We start from the raw sequence: 26,438 nt of genomic DNA, 5'->3' as shown, positions 1-26,438 counted from the left end.
CGGTCAGTTAACTTCTTACTGGCACAGTCTGCTAACTAGTCTGTCAGCATGCAAGTCCAGTTACACAACGCTGGACACTCTCATTTACAAGAGGTCACACATCAAGCATACTAATTCTCTGTTAGCACTTTAAAGGAGTTGATTGGCTCCAGACAACATTTTCTGGAAACTGAGGGCGGCTGCTGAAATCTATGTGAACTGCAAGCCTTCTTAACACTTCTCTTTTAATGTACGTGTGTGTGTGTGTGTGTGTGTGTGTGTGTGTGTGTGTGTCATACAGCAGTTAACTGCAGACTTAGTGTGTTCCTCCACACCTAAAAGGTTAAGGTGGAAGAATGTAGGCTACTTAGCACTTTTTAAATTAGAATGTGGGTAAAGTGAATTTACAGGAGTTGTGTTTGTCTCACTTCAATTTAATTTCATTTATGGTGTCAAATCATAACAGAAGTTATTTCAGGACACTTTACAAGTATTCTACAGAGACGCAACAATTCCCCCAACAGCAAGCATTTATTATACGGCTTCTATAAGTCCTTCATTCACTGCTAATTTAAGAGTCAGAGGTGGCTGCATTAGCTACTAGCTACACTGTAGATGCAGCAGACTTCTAGTGGATGGCATCACACTGACATGGCAGAGACAGGATGCAGGTTTTTGTGAAGCGGAAGGAAACCACACAGACATGGGAAGAACATGCAAAGTCCACACAGAACGAACCGAAGAGGAAAGCCATCCCACGAAACACTGACTTGACTTGCCTTGCTAAGTAATTAAAAAGTATCATGACAATAATAGTAGCTAATGGAATAGTTGAGGGCTCGGCATCGTGCTCCAGGCTGCTTTGAAAGGGGAAGAAAGACTATTGTGGTCAGCAACCTGTTGAGTCTGCAGTCATGGGACTATCTTTTACCACACTCAGACCACCCGCTGACCTGGAAGGGGGCCCCCGAATCATTAGACCGGCCCTTACCGTCCCCCGGTTCAGGACCAAACATGCAGAAGCAGATTTTACTTTCTATGCACCGCACATCTGGAATAAACTTCCCGCAACACTTGATCTGGGTCTGCTTTCGTTTACAGAACATTCACTCTTCTAAAGTCTTTTCAATCTAATTATTTAAGAATTCATATATATACACATATACTCTTTGTGTTTTTTTTCTTTTCATTTGCTGTGCATGTTTATGCTCATGTAAATTGTGCTATATAAATAAATTGCCACACTGAAGCAACATGGCACTAACCACAGCTCATGTTTCTAGTTGTAGCATAAGACTCCCGTTATTATAAACACATGGGGATGAGAACAGAAGTGGCCTTAAAGACATCCTGCCATACTCAAGAACACATTAACCTTCCTGTTGTCCTCCGGTCAAATTTGACCCATTTTCAAAAAGTTGCTATATCAGAGATTTGGTTTTTTTTTCAACCAAAAAAAAATAACGTGGTTGGTTAGTTCATAATGCTCTTCACTAGTAAAATTAATTTGGTGTGATTGTGTGTAGTCCAGCAAGGATTGGAAGAAATGTGACTGTAAAAGTGTAGCAAGGAATGATATTAAAAAATTCTATTCTCAGGAAGTTATTAATGCTGTTAATGTAGAATGTAGAATTCTGCATTTCCACATACAAGTCTAACAGAAATCAGATTAACATCCAGAGAAACTCTTATCATAACACTTAAACACAATCATTCATAAAGCCACAGACTCCTACGGACCCATACAAATGAATGTTGGAAGGGTGTCCCTATGGATCATATAAGAATTGATAATGAGAGAGAATCCATAAACATCCATATTGTGTAGGAAATGTTTTCCGTTGTTGTTGTTGCCTGTAGCAGCAGCACACAGGTACACAGAGGGCCAATACTGGCCTGGAAGCACACTCTGGTCATCAGCATCACTGATATGAATATGAAAGGAAGGAGTAGAAATAATCTTTTCATTGCACATTTGATTTTTTTTTTTTAGCTGCCCCTCTTAGTCAGTTTGTCAATCTGTCATCGGGTTCTTGGTTAACGAGGAAATCTTTGGCCCCTTCTGGTTGTTTTCATTTTGTTTATGAGGAAATGATATTAGTCATCCTGGAAAAGTAAAGTCATATCATGAAGTACAATAACATTCATTTTAGAAGTACATGAGTGTAACAGGATCCTGGAGAAACACATAGTTATGTCTTGCAAGATTTTTTTTATAACTAATAATACATTAAATGTATAATCAATTTTCCAAGAAGTCAAAAGGCTAATTTTGGTCACTTTTACACATGTCAAGAACAAAAAAAATGGGGGTGGCACTGCGTGATTGTAAATTTTTGGTATGAAAATACATTTGAATATACAAGCATACAAACTGACTAAAACCAGAAGTATGTCTATCAGCTTCCAAAACTCATAAAAAATCGATCTCATACTTTATCAATGCCAATGGATGCAGCTGCTGTCCCATGCAACAGGGGGCAGCAGGCGCTCAAGTTCTGAGCACTCCAGCACCGATGGAGAATGGGTGGGTGGGGGGGGGGGGGGGGGTGAGTGATCTAGGCTGCCAGAGAACAGTGTTGTGGGTATGTATTTAAAGAGGACCCTAACGCCAAACTTTCACTTCTTGATTTATTCTATGTCCACAGTTGAAGTCTACCATAATACAGGAATAACAACGTCTTGCATCCTCGAGTATCCCAGATGAACTGTACCACTGTACCATCACACTGGCATCGTTTGTCATATTGCTTCACAAATCAAGACAGTTTGCATACATTGATGTTAGTAGAGAGAAGTTTTCCTTGTTTGGTTGGTGGTGTTGTTGTTGTTTTTTTTTACAATTATCAACTGCAAAATGCATAATAAATTAATAAATTAACACACAAGCAATCTGCAAATGCTTTACAGTAGTAGCAATAAACAGTGGTTATAAAAAAAAAAAAAAGATCTCTACTAGTACAGTACGTCAACCCAGTGACAGTCTGACAGCAGATCTGAGCAGGGTTTTCAATCTGGCTCAGTCAGGCTGTCATTTAACACGCTACGAGTCACAATCTACCACAACACATACGCAGCTCTTCTGCTTACAACGCGCATCTCTAGATAATAAATTACACATCCATTTCACTTCAGAGGCTGACAGGGAGACAGGCTTCTCAGTCTTTTCTTTCGTCGCTCGTTGTGTATCACAGTTCGCTTTGCCAGTACGACTCTAATTGCCTGTCTCCCCGTTTCATGTATAGATTATAAATGTCAATTTGGGAATAAAAAACATTAAAAAAAAAAACACATCTTCATTTATCCTGACCCCCATCCTTATGCTTATCACTCGCTTACATGTATCAGTAAAAAATAATGATAAAAAGAATGTAAAAACAGTAAAAATGGTAGAAAAACATTAAGAAGTAAATCTTAATGAAATAATCAATAACACCACCTAGCACTGCATGGCCACACTATTCATAGAAAGATCAAATAGGTTTGACCCTCCAGTGGTTCCAGCCCACAATGAAATACTGGACTTAAGTTGAAACTGATCATTCAGTTCTCCTAAATACAATATGGCTCTCGCTTGAATAATATTGTGAATAATTCAATTTCTCCAAGGCAAAATTTACAGTCAAAACTGAAATGAAAATATAAGGCAAATTAAACAAATAAGAGTTTAGGAAATTGAGTAAACATTCTTTTCTAAACTATTTTTAAGTGACCATGAGCTTCATCGTTGCAGGTTGCCTTTGCAAGAACAGCACAACGTAACGTTACTAAGTGCATCAAACAGTCGACAAGATGTGCTGCAAATATGTCATTCTATTAATAATTTACATACAGGTGACAATTGCTCTTCAGAGACATAGCTGTAGTGTGTGGCATATCAAAGACAGACATCGGTGAATGGTTGAATTCCAGGAAACATAAATACGCTATTCTCCTTCTAAGCTTGTATCTATGGTCTCTAGAGAGAGAGAGAGAGAGAGAGAGAGAGAGAGAGAGAGAGAGAGAGAGAGAGAGAGAGAGGAGAGAGAGAGAGAGAGAGAGAGAGAGGAGAGAGAGAGGATATCTGAACTCCTTGGAAACTACTTCTCCTGCCTTATCTGTACTTCCTTCAACTCAATCATTTTCTTAGTCAGTGCACATTTACAGTGAAATGTATTAGAATATTACCTGAAGCGAATGGACCCCCAAAGTCAAACCTACAAAGTCACAAGATGCTTCTTCTTCTCTTGCTCTCTTTATTCCTTACATTAAGACGTTCCTGACTTTGTCCCTGCATTGAAATAATTGGCCTGCCATCCAGCCAGACAGCTGGTTTGGTCTCATAATTAATTGAAACCGAGGCAACAGCCAAGTACAGTTAGCATTAGGGCTTCTGAAACGGGCCTGTACGTATTTGTAAGGCCGTATTCCCCCCCCCCCCCTCCTTATACCAGACATGCACTGCTAAGCTTAAATGATTGCCCGCAGTGAAAATAATCTCTTCACTGCTTCTGCAAGACTCAGCACAAATGATAGATTGAAGTGAAAGGAGAGAGTGTGCCTGCATGCCAAAATTGGAGTGCATCTTGGCATTCCTGAGACCAGCAAGCATACTCATACAGTATATTAATATGGTTATCGACCACCAGTTAGCTTCCGCTGCTCTTTAAATGGCAGCAATTGGGTGAATGACCAGCTAGATGCAAAATGTTTGACGGTTGCAGAGAGGGTGGGCGGGGCAGCTTGATGAAACACTTCATTTATGAAGGACGGATTGATGAGAAAGGATGATATTTAATACACGTTATTATTTGTCCATAAACTGTTATCACAGTCTACGTGAAGAGCTTTGGCAAGGTGCTTCACCTGTATGGCCTGATATCTTGCACGTTAGCAGTGCATTGCAGTAAAAATCATCACAGAAGACAGGCATACTATAGGTTATGGCTTTTTGTCCAAATATTTCAGTACATGTACAAATATTTCAACAAGCCCAACCAGTATTCATAGGAATGATAGAGACATGATACTAGAGATGCTTGACTTAAGGTTGGGGTTGTGTTCAGTTTTCTGGCATTGTTCTGTACAGGTCAGTGTCAGGACTTGACCCCCTTGGCAGGTTCAGTAGACTGGCGCACATCGGTCCACTCTTGCATGGTGCTTTGCAGGGCCTGGGTCTTCTCCTTGTCCACTTGGACATAGTCCACCTTCTCATCAGACGTCACAGAGGATGTAGAGGGCTGCGGGATGATAAATAAGGCAGGAGTGAGATTCTGGCCGGAGGGCGGACTGCACTGTGCTACAAATAAGACCAAATGCTATCAAACAGGTAAGTAACAATACGCTCAACTCACGATTCGATGCCATTTACGATTTTAAGTTCACAATGGATTTTCTCCTGATTACTTTAATATAATGAGCTGTAGTGATTGAAATTTATTTATATAAACTGTGCATACTACAGAGGTGTCCTCTTATCACAAGTGCAACTGAAATTGTATTTTCATCTTAAATAACTAAAATTAAATAAAAGAATAAATAATTAGATTTTTAAAACAAATCCCACATGAAAAAAACAGAATAAATAAATCGTGAGAAAGTCACATTGTGATGTCTGACGTCAAAAAAGTGAAATCTAACGTAGATTACGACCCCTTAACTGAAAGAGAGAAGAATCAGGGCCCCCCTACGACATATGTTGAAAATAAAAATAAATGAATTTGCATAATAAATTGGGCCTACAATAAAGTGCAGGGCGGCCTGAAAACACCCCTGAGTACCTTACCTGTAGACCAGTAAGCCTATCATCAGCGGGGATTTATATTTACTAAATATACGTTGGATTCATGTTAAGACATTTACATTTTTGAAAAAAACTTTCAAATTTGTACAATAATTCACAGTGACTCTGATTCTGTTGAAGATCCCTGCCCTAGGGAGTTTAAAAGTTGCATCGCGATTCAATTTTTTAAATCTCAACCGGTTGTAATCTTTACACATTACTAACGATTTTTAACCGATCCATGATGCATTGCTACATCCCTACTGTTAAATTAAATCTTCTTCATACTTTTCTGTGTGGGCTGGGTGACCCAGGCTGGAAGTCCAGCGCTAGGTAGTCCACGTTGCCGCACTTCCTAGGGGCCGGGCTGCTGGTACCGCTCACAGCTGGTGAGGTAGACGCTGGGTTCTGCTAATAGGGGACAAGAGGGAGGTGTCACTCACACAGGGTGCAGCGAGGAAGCAGAGCATGCAAACAAGTGAATCATACCGACAAAGAACACAGCGTGCTCTCTTGATCTCGCCTCCAGCTATTGGGACTCACCATAGCCACATAATTCTCCTCACTGTCTGCAGAGTCGGTGCTGGTGATGCTTTGTGTGGAGATGGGGCGACAATGCTGGGAGGACATTGAGTTCATTGCAGGCCTGAAAAAAACAGACAGGACTGTGAGTGTTTCCACCTTCTGACCTCAGGCAGAAACCAAATACAGCACCAATCTGTGCCATCACACTGTGTGTGTGTGTGTGTGTGTGTGTGTGTGTGTGTGTGTGTGTGTGTGTGTGTGTGAGCATAGGGCCTTGGGTATCCTAGCTTGGATGACTGATTTGAGACTCACATGGGCCGTGTCCAGGACATGGTGACTGGGCTCTTAAATGGCAGCTCATCAATGATCCCACTGTTCTTCAAATCAAGAGGTGTTGGCCTCGCTGAGAAAAACAAAAGCACACAGTGTCAACAAAAAGCCTTGTCTCGTGTTTGTAAAAAGCAATTCACAATGCAGATATTGGAGCTCATTATCATTTCCAGGATAATGTTCGTGTGATGTTTGTCTCCGCTGTGAAATTCCGCTCTCTTCTGGGAACAAAAAACAACTTTGAGCTAGCAAGCATACTGACAAGTTCTGAAGAACATTTGCATCGTGCAACAAGGCAGGCCTGCTTGGTTCTTTCAGGGAATAATTGTTAAGAAATAATATGTTTAGGGCATTTCATCTCTAACTGGGGCGTTTACGGATGTGTAACCATGTATCAGCTAATTTAAATAGCTCAAGTAACTGTATTGTGTGTAATATTGTATATGGTGTTTTCTTTTGCATGGTGCAAATAATTCACCAGAACAAGTTCCTTCCTGAGACTATTTAGCAGAGCCACCGTCGCTGCATCCGGAGCTCAGATAGCTCTCAAGACAATTGTGATTGGTTAAAAGAAATGAATCAACCCAGAGAGTTGTTCTCTCCTATCCTGGAACGTGTGTGTAGTGTAGCCAGCCCTGACTCCACCTGGAGATGCCAGACTAGAGCTGATCTGATGCCAAATATGGTGATAAAGAAGCAAGAAATCCCACACTTTTAGATCACTTTTACAACTTTGCTGTCAAAAACTCACATTTCCTGTTAGGTTTGAGGTTGCGGTTGATGGGTGGCGGCGTGACATCACTGAGGCGGCTGGGCCGGTGACACAGGGAGGCGCTGCTCCCCTTACGGGCAGGTAATGTTGCAGAGAATCCTGGGAAATCAAAGTGATGCGGCCCAGGGCTCATAGGGATGTAGATATTCTTAGGACTGTCAGCCTGGGCAGCGCTGCGCGGCGAGGAGCCAGGATTCATGGGCACATAGTTGTCTTCTGAGTTGCCGCTGTCTGAGCGAGTCAGAGGCGCTTTGGTTCTCTGGTGTCAAAAGAGACAGATGGCACACGACTCTCTTAAACTCCCCGGGCTCAATATCGCCGGAAAAATTGGAGTAAATATAGTAGAAATGCATTTTCTATCCCTGCAGTTCACTAACAGCGTCTGTCTGAGGAGAGAGTGACTCACCAGGTAAGAGCTGAACCCATCATTGACAGACTCCACAGACTGGCCTGAGTTGTTGAAATGGATGGGTCGGTGATGGCTGTTTGTTTCAAACGAGGAGCCTGGGGAGAGAGGTGAGGACAGAAATCCATATTTACCACTGCCTTAAATTCTTAAAAGACAAAAATGCTCCTCAAGTGAAATTGCACAATGCAAAAAGTAGGCCGATGTAGACAAAACTGCCAGACATTTCAAGGAGAAAACTATGTTTCTAATGAAACTAACAGAACACAAGTGACATTTCATTAAATGCTTCACTGGGTTGTAATTAGTCTTTGCAGCACAGGTGTGTGAACAGCCTGTACTCTACCTCACTAACAAGGGTTACAGGTCAATTATTGTCTCTGGCTATACAAGGCCTGAGCATTGGCTTGGCGAAGCAGAGAACACAGCATAATAAGAGGCCATGCATTGTCTGCTCGTGTGTTTTTTCCATTGCTTATTGGCCTGGAACGAGGCATTCTGGAGCAGGCTGTATGGCTTGAATTTCATTAGCGTCTCTACAGAACAGTGTCTGCTAGACTGGCCCGTTTGTTTCTGCTCAGCTGCTAGCGTTATATCAGTAAAATGAGACATTGGAGAAGAGGAAAGGGGTGAGCGAAAGAGGGGGAGGAAGAGGAAGCGCAAAGTCACTGCAATACCACAAGAGAACGGACTGATCAAGACAGACTTGCATTTGAAAACAGGAAACAGGTTAAATGTGTGATTTCAAAAGATCTGCATAAATCAAAAGAGATTGTGTTTTAAGGAGACCCATTGGGCTTTTCTGCATTGTCAAAAACAAATCGGTTAAAGGGATGGGGCTCAAACAGAGCGTTTCAGACAGAAGGTGGATACAGGTGAAGCAACCATGGGCAGTATGAGAATAATAAAGTGTTTTTTTAACATTAAAGCATGTAAACATGTTCGAGTAGACACACAAAATACACGTAGGAACCTGAAAACGGTGTATAATAGGTCTCCTTAATAGAAACAAGCAGCGTTCAGAAGGAACGAATTAGGAAAACAGTTACAGCACTAACTGCATTTAGTGTACCTCTGTGCAGCCTGATGTTCTCGACAGCAGGGAGAGTATTCCTGCGTGGAATAACCGACACTGCAGGCGTCATCTCTCCATTCTGGCTCCCTACTGATTGGGGACTCCCCCACTGCCCCTCAGACCCCTGGCTGGGTTTAGGGGGCCTGGGTGGAGGAGCACAGGACGACTCAGAGCTGGAGGGTGTCAAGGCATTGTGATTCTTATCAAACGTCCGGGGGATCTGGTAGAAAGAGCCGGGCGGCGTAGGAAGGTCGTAATTGTCAGTTGGACGTTCGTTGCTGTGCATGGTGGCAAGCGCATTGCATGGCGTTTTGAAGGTGTAAATCTCCTCGTTCTCCAGCTCCGGGTCACCGAGCCCGCTGTGAGCCGGTGCCTCAGCGCTGTAACCCCGGGGAAGCATATAACAGGCCTCCTGGGAGGAGTCATCATGCCCCGGTAACTGGTGTTTTCCTGGCTTGGGCAGGCTGTAGAAGCCGTGCAACTGAGCACCCATGCCATTCAGACAGTGGGAAAAGCCATGGGAGAGTTTCTGTACCGCAGAGTCGCTCCCCACAAACAGATTGCTTCGTGTGGCCTGGGAGAAACTGGCGCTCCTGCAACATGGACAAAGACATGCACATATTACACACATAAAGTCTTTGTTGTCTAAACTTTCCACAGTGCCTAAATCCTTCCTTGAAAACAAACATCTGTCTCATTCTCCAAGGCCAGCCCAGCTCAAATAATGGCAAATGGTTGACAACCATCTCTTTTACAGTAGCATTTAATGCAATGTTAATGTAATAATATGGAATATACTTCAGAGTCGTGGTCCAATGAAAATATAACACATACTGTATGTAAATGTAAATAATACAGTATCTATGCTCTTAAAAAGTGCCACTGTCTCGTAACTGAGACTAATGACGACCTGTACTGAATCTGATTTGGGATATGACCGTGGTAATCTCATTCACAGAAGCGTTGGCAAATTCACTTATACGCAAGTTTTCTCACAACAGCTTGAAGTGTAGCAACTCATGTAGACACAGACAACAAGGGCTGGGCGATATGGAGAAAATAAATATCATGATATTTTTTACCAAATACGTTGATATCGATCGATCGATTATCGATATAATGACTAAGTGGATAAAGGAAAATAATAGAAGAGTTACAGCAGCCTGGTAAATTCAGAAAATGACATCACTTTACTGTAATGCAGCCTTTAAAACCAGGAAAAGACACAACTTATGCCATGTTACAATATCCAAAATCTAAGACAATATCTAGTCTCATATCATGATATCAATATAATATCGATATATTGCCCAGCTCTCAAAACAACTCACTAGCACTACACCATCTAGGCCTTTTAAGTAGTAATAACCCATATAGCCACTAGATGGCACTGTAGCACTTCTGGACTCATCACAGTTTAAAATAACAACACAACTTATCATCTGTCTGAGCACATTCATGCAGCTACAGCATACACATTCAGTCTTAGTATTCTTTTTTAGTTTTCTTCTTATTTTAATTCCAAACATTTTATACATGCTTTCTGCATGTTGACAGAGAGAGGGCATCCATGTTACACGAGGGCTTTCCCACAGTTTATCAGCCTCGGTTAGACACCCTAGGGACATGCCTCATTTATTCTGGCTCCTTTGTGGGGCTTGACCTTGAGTGCCAACCTGAGCTAGACATTTCTAGCCAGTTAGCTGAGCAATGGTCCGACTTAGTCGGCCAATGCAAAGATATGATACATGTGATTTGATATGATTTTTTTTTTATGTCAGTACTAATCTCTCCTGAGGTGTATGTAGATGGGTTGGCTACACCGCAGGTTTCTAATGTTCAACGTTCAATCTTGATTATAAATGTAACACTTTTAAATGAATAATGCATCAAAGTAATGTAATTAACATGGACGAAACATTTTGCTCTCTCCAACTCTCTTTATTCCTCATGTCAGATGGCAGGCTGTGTTTCATCAATTCTCCTTCCGTCTCCTCAGGATTTCAATCATCAATCAATAATTTTGTTCATCCCACTGCCTTCCATCACTGCGGCTGCATGGGGGCTTTTTACATAGATTAATTCTTACCATTGGTCATCAGACCAACGGAGTTTCATGCGGACGTGAATCATACCCCGCCACCAGATGCCTGTCTTAATTAGCAGACCCACGGAGCACAAGCTGGTGAGGGAGTGACAGAAATATCTGCATAGAGCTGATGAGATGGATTGTGAGCTTTGATTTCCTGGGTTACTATGCAAACCGTGTGGCTGAGAGGGCAGTTCTACCCTCTGCGAGTCTAAACCTATAGGAGTGATAAATTACAGCCTCAACCTCATTGATCATCTGCTGTGCCGGCTATCTGCTGAATGGCATCATTATTAAAGCTGCCTTTTGATTCTTGGAAGCAGGCATGACGGCAGCATGAGGCGGGGGGAATGTTAATGGTAAACTGGAGTGCATTTAACATAAACACATGGTCCTTTTGTTCTCCTCAGCATATAGCCAAGACAGGCATGCATGCCCTTATACTTTAGTATAATATAAAGTATTATAACACTTACTTGACAAGTATTCACACCTCTTAACTTGTGCATAGCTTGCTGTTTTATAGTTTAAATGATTGATCAACTAATTACATAATCATGTCTGATTCATGGCAATATTGGATTTACAAGATTTTTGCATTATTGTGATAAAATACCTTTATTTCATATCTTCAAATAATTATCAATATTGCAAAAATAAAATTGCATATTCTGTGAAAATGTTATCCATATAGACTATGTAGGTCCATATATCATTTTTAAATCATTCAAATTTGAGTAAATAACAAAAACATTTTTGTGTTTATAGATTTCCTTAGGATTCTGGATTTAGGCTGCCTTAATCATTAAATCCTGTCTTTAATATTATTTATCATCTGCCTATATCATTACTATCATTAAAAGTTAGCATTTCCTCGATCACACTTGTAAAATGGACATTATAATATACATGCACAGTATACATATATAATACAATGCTTTATCACTCAGCCATACTCACGGCAGTTGGATACCCCCCCCCCCCCCCCCCCAACAGTAGTTGTAACCCTTAGGGGCTTCTAAACTGAGGAAGCGTTGTAAACCTGTATGTTGACCTGCATTAACTGATAACAGGAAACCTGCCACAGGACGCCTGAGGGTCGTGAGACTCGTGACATTTACCGTGCACTCTCTGTCTTCCTGCTCATGCACTGGTGGAGGAGGAGGTAGTCCTGGGGTGCACTGTTGGACAGGGAGCCGTGCTGTGTGTGGCGCACTGGCACGTCAAAGGTGAAGAGGACAGGCTGGCTGGAGTGGATGGGGGCAGAGGACTTGCGTTCGCCGGTCAGCGGAGCCATTGAGCCGTTGACATCTGCTCCAACAGAACGGGGCATATTGTGTAACCTCCCATCTGCAGACAGAAGAAATTGGAGTTATTGATTGTATAACCCATAACATGTTGTTGTTTTTTCAAAACCAATCTTAGGCTTGTCTTGAGAATTTAAAAGCATTTTTGTTTGCAGATTGGACATGCTAGAAAAGAAAAAGACACTGAAAGTAACAATGAGTAAATAATGAAAAATTGTTGAGTCTTTGTAAATTATAGAGTGTGGTCTAGACCAACTATATCTGTAAAGTGTCTTGCGATAGCTCCTGTTGTGATTTGACACTATGAATAAAATTGAATTGAAATATTGTCCTTTTGTTGCCACAATTCTTGAAGGACAGTGAGTCATTCGTTTTTCAGGGTTTTAAGCCGCAGCACTTAATTAGTCCAAAAAAAGGTCAGTACCCTATTTCAGCAATTTCATGACATGGTCATTGCATGTGTCTTTGAGATATTTATATATATATAATCTTGGTGAAGTGACCCCAAATAGTGAATTATCTAAGGAGCTTGATTCGACTGACAATCTCATAATGGAATCGCCTCAGTGTCTGAAAACAAGCTTATGAAACAAAGGATCATTCCATTGGCCCATACGGGGGTGCTGAATGTCTGATTTTACATAGAATTGCTTGGTCTCTCCCAATAAATCATAATACATAGCCTATATGTTGGCATAAATATCAGCCTATGGGTGTGGCAGTAGCTCAGTCCGTAGGGACTTAGCTTGGGAATTGCAGGGTTCAATTCCCCGTACGGGTGCCACTTAACCTCCTGGGCACTGCCCAGGTGCTCTTGAGCAAGGCACCAAACCCTCAACTGCTCGGGGCGCCTGTCCATGGGCAACCCCCCCACTCTGACATCTCTCCATTTGTACATGTATGGGTCCTGAGCATGGGTACGCGTTACAGGCCTGTGTGTAACTAACAGAGTGAAAAAGTGTAAATTCTGTGTAATAGTACTGTTGACATCAAAGAGAAGTAAGGGTACTCATGTGGACAAAAATCTGAAGTTCCTCGGTACTGGTGGGTACTACTACTGGCTCATTTCTGGCACTGGTTGTAAGCCTTTATGACCTTGCCTTGCACGGACCTTCAGTCTGCACTCTGATCAATAGAGAAGAGTGATATGTCTCAAGGGAGGAGAGAAAACTGTATCCTTCTGCTTTTTTGGGCTGCAGGGTTTGAGTGATTCAACATCACATGGTTTTTATGGACCAGGGTCAATTTGCTTTGTTTGGTTTGATTAAGTTGCATTGTTTTGCACAGCGGGGCTGTGAGAACAACATGGTCATACAGTCTCATTGTTTATGTGTGACATCCCTGATATCTGCATTGAAAGGCTACAAAGAAGAGATACATCTGAGAAGGGGATGCTGCAAATAGACTAGGCAGTAAGCCAAAATGAGGAGGTGCACACTGAGCTGTAGGAGTAGAGTGGGAGGCCCACTGATCCATCGACCCATGATGCAGTGTGCAACACTAGCTGAGGGAGAGAGGGAAAAAACTCCACCACCAATCAACTTTGCTGATACTAATATCTCTCTTTCCCTGTAGAGTACATGCAAGGGTTTGCATAAGTGTATTTATACAAGAACAATGTAAAATTGGGAAGGCAATTAATGGTTATTTTAATTAATGATTTTTATAAATTAATTGTTTCATCTGTGTCAAAACATTGGGATAATGGGATTTGCCAGACGGTCTCTAACTCAAATACATTTAATTGTACAAAAAATATAAAACCAAAAAATAAATCTATATGTTGATTATTACAAAATTGTTGATTTTCTGCCGGTCAACGTATCTCTCAATGGCTTACTTCAGCTCTGATTTAAATCATATCTGAAAAATAACTTTCAAACTTTCACTTCTTTCTAGACGTACATGCATTTTGCTTATCCTCCACCATTCTCCTCCTTCTTTATCAGACTTTTACAAAGCATGACAAACTGCCCTTTAAGAAGAGGACAATGCCCCGTGAGTCATAATAAAGGGCGCTGACCATACAGGGGGACTGCAGCCACTGTGAAAAACAAAAAACACGCACAAATGTGGTGTGTGAGCATGTGTGTATGCATGTGGGCGGGTTGGAGGGTGGGGGTATTCTGAAGCCCAGCTAGCTGAATGAGGTCACATTCATGCCTGGGGGGAAAATGGCCTCTGCTGTGGGATCTCCAGGCCAGTGGACATCAGTGGGATGGCCAGTCCCACAGCCACACAGGCAGGGACTCCCCCCCCAATGATCCTCAATTACACCGTTGTTCTGAGCCATTCCACCGTCCACAAAAAGCTTTGGAAAAGCTTTCATCCAGTGCGGTGAGTACAAGGGCCCACTAACATGGGTAGATATATTGATTTGTTGTAGAAAGACAGCCCACCCTACCAGAGTGGAGAGCTGCATGGAAAAACAAATGCAGGCCTAATGACTACACTACTGAGGACACAACTAAACTTTATGTCCATTTCCATGCAGTGTATGTGTCTGTGTGTGCGAGAACATTCCTTTCCTGTGTGTGCCCTAAATGATTTTTGATTTACTGACTGTCAGAATCAGAAGAAGGGGAAAGATGACCGGTCCAGCCTGCTGATGGAATAGCCTACATGGCTCATCACTGACACTAATGGGTCTGATGATGTATGTTACCACTGGGAAGAAACTCCATCAAGTCAGTCCACAAAACAGAAATAGAGAAAAGAGCAGAAAATATCAACGCCCAAACTTCCCCCTAGGTGCTACTAGTAATACTCCTTCCACTGGCTAATGTACTGTGACCCCTCAATATAAGGTAGTAAAATATGTACTAACCAAAGTGAGAAGTAATTTATTATGCTACATCTTACAAAGAAAAGTAATACAACTGGGAGGGACTGGTAGAAGAAAAATAAAGGCTAATTAAAAGTTTTAGAAACAAGTCCAATGTCATAACCAGAGACTAGTTTGCTCTACTATAACTATAACTAGAAGCTGAATCATCAAACAAGGCAGTTTAAAGAGACACTGCTTCCCATGACATTCCTGAGCTCGGAACAAACATCAGACTATCAACAGCAATGCATTAAAAGACCCCTTTTGGTTGGTGAATGACATATGGCTATTCTGGGTCAAAGAGCTCCAAAGTTCATGAGCAATTTTCCAATTATGCTCTATAATACATCACCTACTGTCTCATCTGCTCTGTGGCCTTAATCTAATAGAAGCTGCCTGCTGGTCTCAGGGGGCCAAAATTAGAACCCTGCTGGATCACTATGGACAAGAGCGTCTTTGTAGGGTGCTCATTTCCTCTCAGTCCAGCCAGATTTAGACCAGGACATATGATTATCTAATCTGAAATGTGATATAAAAATACCACTGACATATTGAATTTCAAGGGTGTCTGATTGAAACATGAAGGAAGAGGAAGCATTTGAATCTTCTCAATAAAGCAGTTGGAGGATTTTCATCAGGGTTACAATCATCCTTTATATATTCCACGCGTTGGTCCACCTGCAATTTGAGTACAAGAAAAAAATGCAATTTCCTTAATGGTTTCATATGAGATTGCACTTAAAAATATAGCCTCAGACAGCTACGAGGAGCGCTGCAAATTAACTTCAGATATGGCTCTGGGTGGTCTGGGAGTGGGGGGTGACAAAGATCAGGGAATAGGTATAATCCCCCGTGGGTCCTGTCAAAGAGCCCTTGAAAAAGGCCTCTACCAGCTCCCTCAGTTTAAGTCAAGCCCAACCTGTTGTCACTCAGTGTTCAAATAATGATGCTCGGTCAGTGGCTCTAAGCATCCGATTCTGAAGCAAAATCACTGTTCAGCGTCTTTCTGGAACACACCGGGCAGAGCAGCAGCTGGAAGATGACGTATTGACAGCGACAACGGTAGTGACTAGTATGAAAGACCAAAAATCTTCATGAGTAGGTTGGGGGTGGTGGATGGGTCAAACAACACAGGACTTCCACCCAGGAAACCGAGATTTATGTCACTAAATGCACACTTTGTAACCCCACCCACAGTCTTTTCCTAAACCTCACTGCCCCGTTCATGTCAGTACATTTTTTTCAATGACGCCAAATCGGTCCCGGTCCAAAGCGCCAACAAGTGACGCCAAGAGTCCCATCCACTAAAGGAGCCTTTCTGCGTCTGTAACAAACACTAAATGCATTTGATCAAGCGTTGCTTTTTGATGCACTGGGAGTAGGAATGGCAAAGAGCACCAGCTAAATGTCTGTTCCCTGCTGATTCCAGCTATATTGATACATTATTTGTTGTCCTGAATTGATCTGCTGGACCAGCGGCTCTTTAAAGCAACACTGGGTCCCAGGAGGCCACATAGATGAGTCCATTTGCATGTGTGGTTAGTGGGGGGAGGGGGGGTGGGGGGGGGGGGTTGGGAGCTTTCTATAAGACAGACATAACTGGATAAAGGATATGCTGGCTGCATCACAGAGGGTTAGGTAGACACTGCAGAGTTGTTAGCACTGGGGGGGTGTGACGCTTAACAGGAAGAGGAGAAATGGCATCCTTGCTCTGCTAGTTAGTCGGATGTGAACAAAGTGACATGGCTTCATTCTCCCAGCTCAGAAGAGTATTAAGCAGATCAGACACACAGGAGCATTCCCTGATCACATTACTCCCCTGTGCCTGCCGGCTCCACAGCATCATTTGAGCACCGCCCCTCGACTACACTGCAACATAAATTCGCCTCCAAACACCGGGCTGATCAATCACCTAAAAGACTCAATGAATTACATTGGACTGCTTTGGCTAACGTCTAAAACAGCAGCTCATTTTTCAATGCTCTGACCTTCCCGTAAGGTGAGGGGTGGATAAATACTGTAGCTGTGCAATGGTAGGGTGGATGAAAAGTTGAGACAATTTGTAGTGAAGGTTGAGTGTTGGTTTTCATTGTCTCATTGGAAAAAATGCAATAGTTACCTGGAAAGCGCTGTGAAGACTAAGCCAAAAACAAAAAGGATAATTTGCTCCGACAATGCTCTGCATTACAGAATGGGAACGCGCTTGGTGTGGAAACACATACTGTAAGGCCTAATGAATGGAGAATGTGATGCTGTATGCTCCCAACTACAATATACACTTTACTCAGGATGATTTATACAATCACTCCAATAAATGTGAGTGCATTTGCAAGAGTGAATACATTATATTCTGGTGCTAAATCAATTCTGTCTGAGCGTGTTCATAGCCAGCCTGGTCACCTGTTAACAGTGCTGGCAAAGCCACAGTTCAGAAAAAACCCAGCTTACCTTTTTAGGATGAAAAAAAAAAAGAATATCTCCATGGTGGTTGTTTTGTGTAGTCTGATAAAGAAATACTGAAAAAGATTACAGTGATATTGTTTACTGCATAGGATACTGTTTTGGCAAATCGGAGTACAAAAATGTTGCAGCACTCCCACTGAGACTTTCACCTCTTTTTAAAAAGCAGAATGTCCTCTACTGCAAATAAACAGACAATCCGCAAATACTCTACATGTAGCCCTAGCCGTTCTAACTCGCAACCAGTTAAATACTGACGCTTTGTCAGTGGCCCTCAGCGTCAGATACTGGGCGCTCCTCAGTGTCTGTGTGGGACTGCTTGACTGCGGCTCTGTAAGATGACATAGTATGAAGAGAGACAATAATAGGGGAGTAGTTTGAAAAACCCAAAAGTCTGCATAAAAGGTTGGGGTGGTAGATGGGTCAAACAACAAACCCAGGACACCAGGGTTTGTGTCCTGGGTGTAACTTTAACGTGGTTTCATCCTGCACATTGAAAAAGGACGCAAGGGGTCCAGACCCAGAGCGTTAAAAAATGAAGCCGAGGGGTTCTGCCCAAGCATGGTGACGAGTTGGGAGGGAGAATGGGATGCTAAATGATAAATGATGATAAATCTGTAACCAGCTGCCCACATCACTCTTTTACATCTACAACAATTACATTTAATATATGCACACTCCTGTGTACAGAAGGCAGCTTTGTAATTACAACTTTATATGCACTAACACTACCAGCCCACTAACTACAGTGAATAGTGTGACAAATGCACACAACAGAAAGCAGATTCAACTCCAAATTGCTGATTACAAGACGAAGACAGGTATACACAGCTACCTACATCAGCTGAACTGCATCTAAACAGTCGGCTAAAGAAAATATCCCATTCCAAAATGAGTCTGTAGGCTGGGTAGCCGCCAGCAATTAGTGAGTGACTGGCTTTGCCACAGGACGGTACTCAACCTGTCATTTGAACAACATAGAGGATGAAAAATGACTATGCAAACAACCAGAATCTGTACACATAAATCCATAAAGATTATACCCCAGATAGATAGTGGACACCAGATATTTTAGAATAAACAGAGATTAAGGGAAACAAAGAAATAGAGAAATCCATGTTGGAGCAGTTATATATGTGGCATAAAATCATTTAATCCTGAATGAATTTGCAATTTTATTGGAAGATATTTAGATTCTACAGCATAACGATGACATGCATTTCTTAAAATGTGATTGTTTTCATCACATTACGCAGCTGCTCGGATGCTTTTGGTTTGTTTGCGTTTAGTGGAATTCCATTCTTGGTTCATATGTTGCCAACACCAGTCACAGTTTAACGGACGTTTCTCAGCACCGCCACAAAGCAAACAATGACCGCGACTTTACTATCTCTTAAGTAAGTTCCTCTTTAATCATTATTGGTAAGTCTGCATTTCACACAGAGAACACATCTCTGCCTTTCTTATGTAAGAATGAGCAAATGGGGAAGTTCTGAGCATATTACAGTATTTCCCCTGTTGTGGTTGTCTGTTATAGTTTTTTTTATTGTGTTAATTTATTCCCCGGTTCCTTGTTGTTTCCTGTCTCTTGTGTTCTCTGTTGCGTCTTACCTTGTGTTCATCCTTGTGTATGATTATGTTTCAGTTTTGTGTTTTATTTTGCAGTCTCTGTTTGTCCCTTGTCATGTCTTTACGTCCTGCCTTGGGTTTTCCCACCTTTGTGACTGTCCGCCCCGCCCGGCTGTGTTTCACCTGTCCCCGAGCCCTCGTGTCACCTGTCCCTTGTTTCACCCTCGTTGCCTTGTGTATTCATGCTGCGTTCCAGACAGTTTTTAGCTCGCAAGTTACGACTTCAAGTCATGACTCACGACTTGGTAGTGTTCCAGGCAAAGTCCCGACAAACTAATCTAGCTAGCATAAGCTAACGGCTACCTCCCAAGCAATAGCTGATACTAGCTCATCCTTTTTTAAAGATTTTTTGGGGCTTTTCCCTTTAATGTGTGGATAGACAAGAAAGGGGGAGAGAGGGGGGGGGGGTTGACACGCAGCAAAGGGCCACAGGTCGGATTCGAACCCGGGCTGCTGCAGGACTCAGCCTACATGGGGCGAACACGGTTACTGGGGGGGCTAGAAGCCGCCCCGATACTAGCAATTTCTAGTCTGCGACATATTTTGGGCTTCATTTAATGAACATAACCTGTAGTATTTCACAATCATATGTGTATTCTTCTGATTACAATGTGCAGAATTACTTGACGTTGCCTATTTATGTCTATTTATTTCTCACCGTTAAGCACCGGCGTCTGTGCGGCATCAACAGGGGTCGCCATTGTTGTTTATGTGTGCCGACAAAAAACTGTAACCGGGAGTACAAAGATCAGGTATGAGGTCACGGGTATTAAGTTATGGGTTTGACTGCCGTTCCAGGGAACTCTTACAGGTAGAAGGTTATGAAAACATGGGTTGTCTGGAACCCAGCATTAGTCTCTGTGCTGTCTTCGTCTCTTGTCGGTTCATTGTCTTCCCCTGCGTCGCTCCTTCCTGGTTGTTGTTCCCCCTGTCATGTTTTCTGGTTTGTCTTGGTTTTGAGTGCTTGCATAAGGACACCTTCATTTTGTAAGTCTTTTGTTCAATAAATCCTCTACACTGCATTTCTGGGTCCACGTCTCGTTTTCCCTGACATCCCCAACAGGAACATTTTCATTATTGTGGAAACTGGCAACCACAATGAGATGGCATGGTGATTAATACCACCGAGACACATTTTTAAGTCATATTGAGATATACATCTGCAGTCAACAAATCATCAATCTGGCTCCACATAGAGGGTTCAGTGTAAACCCCCTTTGAATAAATGTAATCTCTTTTCAAGGCCTATTTGACAAAAACGGCTGAGGCTGCTGTTGGAAATGCTGATTTGGTAGTTATTCTCTTTTTTCCATTTCTCGCCATCTTGAAGATGAAACTGAAACAATACAGACTTTTTTTCGCTCCAAGGGACAGGCAGGGGAACAGCCGAAATGAAGAGGACAAAAACAAAACAGAGTGGGAGGCGTCATGCACGAGAGGGAACAAAAAAAGCAACGAGAAAAAAAAAAAAAAAAAAAGAGGACTGCTGACAAGTAAAAACCTCATCCCTTAGTTCAGATTATCCCTGTCTCGCAGTTCAAACAGCTGGCAGAGAGCAGAACAAAGCGCATGATTGACGAGATGATGTTCCATTCATCAGATTGTGCTCGGGGGTGGGTCTCCCTGGGTGCAGACACACGCCACACACCCAGCCACCAGTATCTGACAACAACAGCGCTAACACCCATCTACAGATTAGGAGAATTAGAAAAACGTGGAAGTGTTCCTAGGCGTCTGTGTTCCAGGCACTACAATGACTGGCTACCGTCCTATTTCTCTAGAAAGCTCTCTTGTTTAAGTTGTCAGTGTTTTGTTCAAAATTAAATGAGTGAATAAGCACAAATAACTTGCATCACTCTGTTCAGTTAAGTTCAAACTATTTCTATACTGCATTTATATCAGAATCAGAAAGAAGTATTATCAGGTAAGTAGCACCACTAGGGATTTGTCTTGGTTGAAGGTGCATACTAAAAATATAAAAATATATCCGCAAGCGACGATTTGCGGGTTCAAACCTTTGTTCTCGAACTTCAAAGTAATTTCACACATGTGCTCCAACGTCGTAAAAAATATCCTGCAAGCTTTGTAACGATTGGACAAAGACTGTACTTTGTTTTGTCAAAAACATTTATTTTCTATTCCGTGTGATATGTAGCTCAGTCCAGCTCACGGTGATTTCAGAAAAGCAGATGACCAACACAAAAACAATTGCTAATAAAGCCGCAAGCTGCGATTCCAAGCTCAAACCTTGATTTGCGTCATTTCGCGACCAGTTATTGTGCATTTAAAGGCCCCCCCCCCCTACATCCAGTTATTGTGTATTTAAAGCGCCCCCTAGTGGTCAATTTGACTCAGACTTGCAGTGTATGTGTGAGGTCATTATGTAGACATTTCCTGGAGGTTTTGTGTTGATTGGACAACCATTTAGTCATTTATATCCTGATTTGCACTATATCACCTGCATTCATTGCGCCCCCTGGTGTTCAATTTTAATGAAACTTTCAGGGCGTGGTTCAGGTACTCTTGAGGACATTTCCTGAGGGATTTGTGATGATTGGACAATGAATATGTGATTTATGGTAAAACTCATCTATCTTGGCACATGTATATAAAACTGTCTGGGTATATCGCAGTTTGAACCCTAATAAACAAATAAATACAGAAACAAATAACACACACACATATAAGTATGTATTGAAAAGGCTTCACGTGGCCTGGTTGGCTCAGTTGGTAGAGCAGGCGCACATATCCTTTACATAGAAGTTTACGTCTCGGTGCAGAGGTCCAGGATTCGAGTCTGACCTGTGACAATATCCTGCATGTCTTCCCCCCCTCTAACCTTCCTCACCTAGCTGTTTAGTCCATTAAAGGTGGAAAAGCCCAAAAAATCATTTCTAAATTAAATAAAATACTTCACTAATTACTTTACAATTTCTTGATTGTTTTTCGGACTTCTTTGATATTTTTTTATGATAATGGACGCGTGCACAATGTATTCCCATGTTTCTGGTCTCCAGCAAAGCTTCAGATGCTGCCAGTGGCATTGTGGGGTGCACGGCAGTGGCAGCAGTAGCAAACCGACCTCAAACAGCTCTGTGGCAGCAGAAACCTGACCTCCCAGTGCCATGGAGTCTCATTATTTCAACAACAAAAAAATCAATGCACACAAAGGGCACTTTGGGAGGAGAAAAGGCAGGCGTGCATGTGTAGAGAGTGAGAAGCCAAAGAAGAGGCAATGTATTCGTTTTGATGTACTGATGCATGTAATTATGTTGTACAGCACCTGACGTTTTGTTGTTCCCTGAATCAAGATTTAAAAAAATCTGCATTACATAAAAATTTCAAATGTTGTACTTGGCCCTTGTACTTAGCATGCAGGTACTTTTAATTGCACGATTCCCTAATTTCAGATATACTTCTCTAAGGCATCTGTCAGCACAGTGCAGGGGCTGAAAGGAACTCATTTGTGCTGCTAGCAAAGCATTGAAAAATTACATGACAAAACATCTCAACATTCATTTTCAGAAACAATGTCCCGGTCACTTTGGCTAATCCACAGAGCCCAATGTGAACAGATTTCAGAGGAAGTCTACTGAAGATATTGTCCATATGCAAACTTTCGACAGTGGATCATAGACAAACAGAGACACTTCTGCAAATGCATGATGCTGCTGGTAAGTTTTTCAGCTGTATTTCTCACTGTAGGAGAAACACAAACAATTACATTAACCTAGGCATACGGTTTCGGAGGCAAATATCAGGATATAAAACCAAAACTATCTCCAGCCACCACCAGGATTAACTGACATTTCTTTTTCATTGTATATGGGGTGAATTGACCCATTTTTTAAAGATTTTGTTTTAGCTTGAATACCTTTATTTGATAGGACAGCTGAAGACAGGAAAGGGGGAGAGAGGGGGGGGGATGACATGCAGCAAAGGGCCGCGGGTCACACTCCAGCCCCGACCGCTGCCGTAGCTACGGGCCTTATGTAAAACAGGTGAGCTACCAGAATTAACCCTTTAAAATCAAGTCAAGTGTAGTTCTATGAATGCAAGGTATAAAACTCTTTAAAATATCCCACCTTTAAAGCTATAGTGGGTAGTTTCTGTCTCCTCCATGAGGAATTCTAAGCACTAACAACAACACTGTTGCTGCGTCCACGTGATACAAGCCTTCCGTGACCGCCCACCAAATGGTGTGTCTGAAAATGTGTGGGGACTTGTGTGTGAGAGAGAAACAGAAACAAAAAGAGGTATAACGACAGTTAGAAAAGAGAGAGACAGTTGCTTTTTGCAGTTGTGTAACAGGGAGCTTCTGGCATGTGCTGCCCTTGGCCAACCGTCCTGACAGTCCCAGGAGACAGCAGAGGCCAACTCTGACTGTCAAACACTGTGTCCAGATCAAGGTGCTGATACAAGTGATGCAGCCAAAGCCTCAACACAATCCTCTGAGAGACACAAACACTTTCTTAGACTCACTATTGTCTAGCTAAGCCTGGTTAATCGCTTTCACAATAAAGCTAGACTTGGCGCTGCAGCTGTAGTAGAACAACAGATATGACATTGTGTACACTGCACTATGTAACATTATGGCGGCAGAATGCAATCAATATAACTCTCAGACACCCAGGCCGATGTGGTCTGATTAACACCTTCGGTCTGGCTCTGTGTGAAAACAAAAAATACTATTTGCATAACTTCACATTGTGCTTCTTCGGTTTCCTTGTGTACTTTCCACAAGAGGAACTAACTTCTTCTCAGGTAATTCATTTCCAACATGGCTTGTTTTCTTTCAAAGAGGGAATTCCCAGTCTGTTAGGTGACACACTGGCTCAGATCTGCAGCTGTCTGCCAGGAGGAAAACCCACAATCAAATGGCTTTACTGGTAAAAGAAGCTTGTGAACAGTTTCCCTATGTTGGCTCCAATTACACTCTGCATATCTGAGTTACTTCTTCAAACTGTCATCACAAAGCCCACAATTAGAAGATTCTGCATCCACTGATAAAAGCTCAGCGTGGTAAACAACAGTTAATGTGTCGCTGGTGTGATCAGTGAGCACCGTGTGTTCACAGGCTCAAAGATCCAGATCGGAGATGTTGCGGGAGGAATACTGATGCATACTCTTCTCTTTGCAACACACTCACACACTTGCTCGATGGCATCAATGTCAGCATCACTACACTTTTTATTTTTTATTGGCAGGCAGTTTCTGCCAGCCGGATCAGGCAAAAGCATTTTCCGACTGCGCTGAGAATTTCCACTCGGCAAGACGCCGTTGTCAAAAATGGGATTTGTTTCCATGGCACTGCAGCAACCAGGAAGCTTTCTTTGTTTTCCATTTCTAATAAGTGCACACTGCTCTAACTTGATAAATTCCTTCAAGACAAAACACTCACAAGTAGTGCTGAAAAGGTTTGCCACTTACTTGATTAGTTGGTTTATCCTTAACAAATCTTGTGATTTTGGCCTTTGTACCATACATAAAACTGACCTGACAAGGAATATGCCTACCTCATAATAATAATCCAGGTGTATTTTTGCATTAATTTAAACAGGCAGTTCCAGCCAATCATTCAATTGTGTAAAAAATACCTAAAAAATGGGGCTAATGATTATTTTCATTCTTGATTGATCTGTTGATTATTTTCTTGATTAATGGATTAGTTGTTTGGATTATAAAATGTCAGAAAATTGTGAAAAATGGGGATCAGTGTTTCCCAAAAGCCCAAGACAACGTCCTCAAATGTGTCGTTTTGTCCACAACTCAAAGATATTCAGCTTACTGTCCCAGAGGAGAGAAGACACCAGAACATATTCACATTCAACACGCCGGAATCAGAGAATCTTTCCTCGTTTAAAAAATAACTCAAACTGATTAATCAATTATAAAAATTGTCGCAGATAATTAAGTACAACTAATCAATAAATGGATCCATCTTGGTAGCTCTAATATAAAACAGTAGCTAGCTTTACACTCGGCCTGTTGATAAAAGAGGAGTGATGATGATAATCTGACACCGCAGAGAGGAGGCACGAGTTATTCCGAGGAAGAGAGATGAGTTTGCAGGAAAGACAACAACGTATTCCATGAAAAAGACACTGTCCTGAAAAGCCTTTCACGCAACGTTGGTTTTACAAGGAAGTTACGTGTGTGTGTGTTTGTGTGTGTGTGTGTGTGTGTGTGTGTGTGTGTGTCTGTGTGTGTGTGTGTGTGTGTGTGTGTCTTCTGTTTCAAGAAAATAAAAAAGACATCAGGAGGAAGACGCACATCTTTCTGAGCTTCAGTGAACAAACACAATCAGCTGATGGGTGAATGATATCAGAGCCGCAGTGGGTCAGGTCTGACTTGTCTTATTTACCACCTCCACCTCCATGGCTGCTTCCTCCAACACATGTCTTTGCTTTTCCACATCCCTAAGACAGCGATAATGACGTAATAGGGAGCCTGGGGTAAATCAAGCGGCTATGCCCTTAAGGAACAGATACAAGAAAGAATAAGATCTACATTTTCCAGAATGTCTAGTTAGCAATTTAAAACATGCACACATGGAGAACTACTACTATTACTACTACTACTACTGCTACTACTACTACTACTACTTAGCCTATTTATAGCCAAATATAGCCCTGCCCACAACATCAGAGGTCAGGAACTTCAGTCTGGACTTGATCCGTTGTGGACCAACTATGCTCGAACAAGACCATGTCCGGCTCAATTGTAATTACGGATTTAGCCAAGGGTTGTAATTCACCATATGTTCTATTAATACATCCATGGTATTATTTTATGATACATCCGAGGGATGGCTGTATGCTCCAAAGCCTGTAACGTGGATGTAACGTCATTAGCATTTTCCAAACTGCCGGGGCTATCGGCTAGTAGCTAACATCAGCGGCAGCTAGCAGTTGAGTTCTGTTGACAACTGCGTCGCTCAACATACGTTACATACACAGTTGCTCTGATTGGTTGTAGGTCTATCCATTGCACTGATTGGTTGTTGTTCTATCTGTTGCTCTGATTGGTTGTAGCTCTATCCAACTGAGTGAGGAGGCATTTTCTTTCGTGGTTTGGTTGAAAAACACCCCATCATCACTGCCATCAGACTCATATTCTACTACTACTACTACTACTACTACTACTACTACTACTACTACTACTACTACTACGTAAGCACTTAAAGATGTGGACTGATATAACAGAGGAGATTTATATCTTATACGAGTTGCACAAGATGTTCACGCCTTCTGGCCCAATTAATGCTGAGAATCATGA

The 26,438-nt window shown here is 42.0% G+C and overlaps 1 protein-coding gene across 2 annotated transcripts in view; it reads right to left on the bottom strand.

The window, feature by feature from the left end:
- Positions 1-2,596: 2,596 nt before the first annotated feature.
- Positions 2,597-26,438, bottom strand: part of gab2 (GRB2-associated binding protein 2) — a 51,727-nt gene continuing 27,885 nt past the window's right edge. Inside the window, exons 3-10 of one of the 2 annotated variants that reach the window (XM_032504129.1) lie at positions 12,059-12,287; positions 8,846-9,441; positions 7,774-7,871; positions 7,347-7,626; positions 6,578-6,668; positions 6,284-6,386; positions 6,029-6,148; positions 2,597-5,198 (exon numbers count right to left, since the gene is read on the bottom strand). In XM_032504129.1, the coding sequence (XP_032360020.1) occupies positions 5,055-5,198; positions 6,029-6,148; positions 6,284-6,386; positions 6,578-6,668; positions 7,347-7,626; positions 7,774-7,871; positions 8,846-9,441; positions 12,059-12,287 (1,661 nt within the window). In that variant the 3' untranslated portion in view covers positions 2,597-5,054. Of the gene's footprint in view, positions 5,199-6,028; positions 6,152-6,283; positions 6,387-6,577; positions 6,669-7,346; positions 7,627-7,773; positions 7,872-8,845; positions 9,442-12,058; positions 12,288-26,438 lie in introns of both variants that reach the window. The other variant, XM_032504121.1, reaches the window with a different exon arrangement.

Source organism: Etheostoma spectabile, chromosome 3 (genome assembly GCF_008692095.1).
Source record: "Etheostoma spectabile isolate EspeVRDwgs_2016 chromosome 3, UIUC_Espe_1.0, whole genome shotgun sequence".
NCBI classification, from domain to species: Eukaryota; Metazoa; Chordata; class Actinopteri; order Perciformes; family Percidae; genus Etheostoma; species Etheostoma spectabile.
This window is presented reverse-complemented; position numbering and strand designations above follow the sequence as displayed.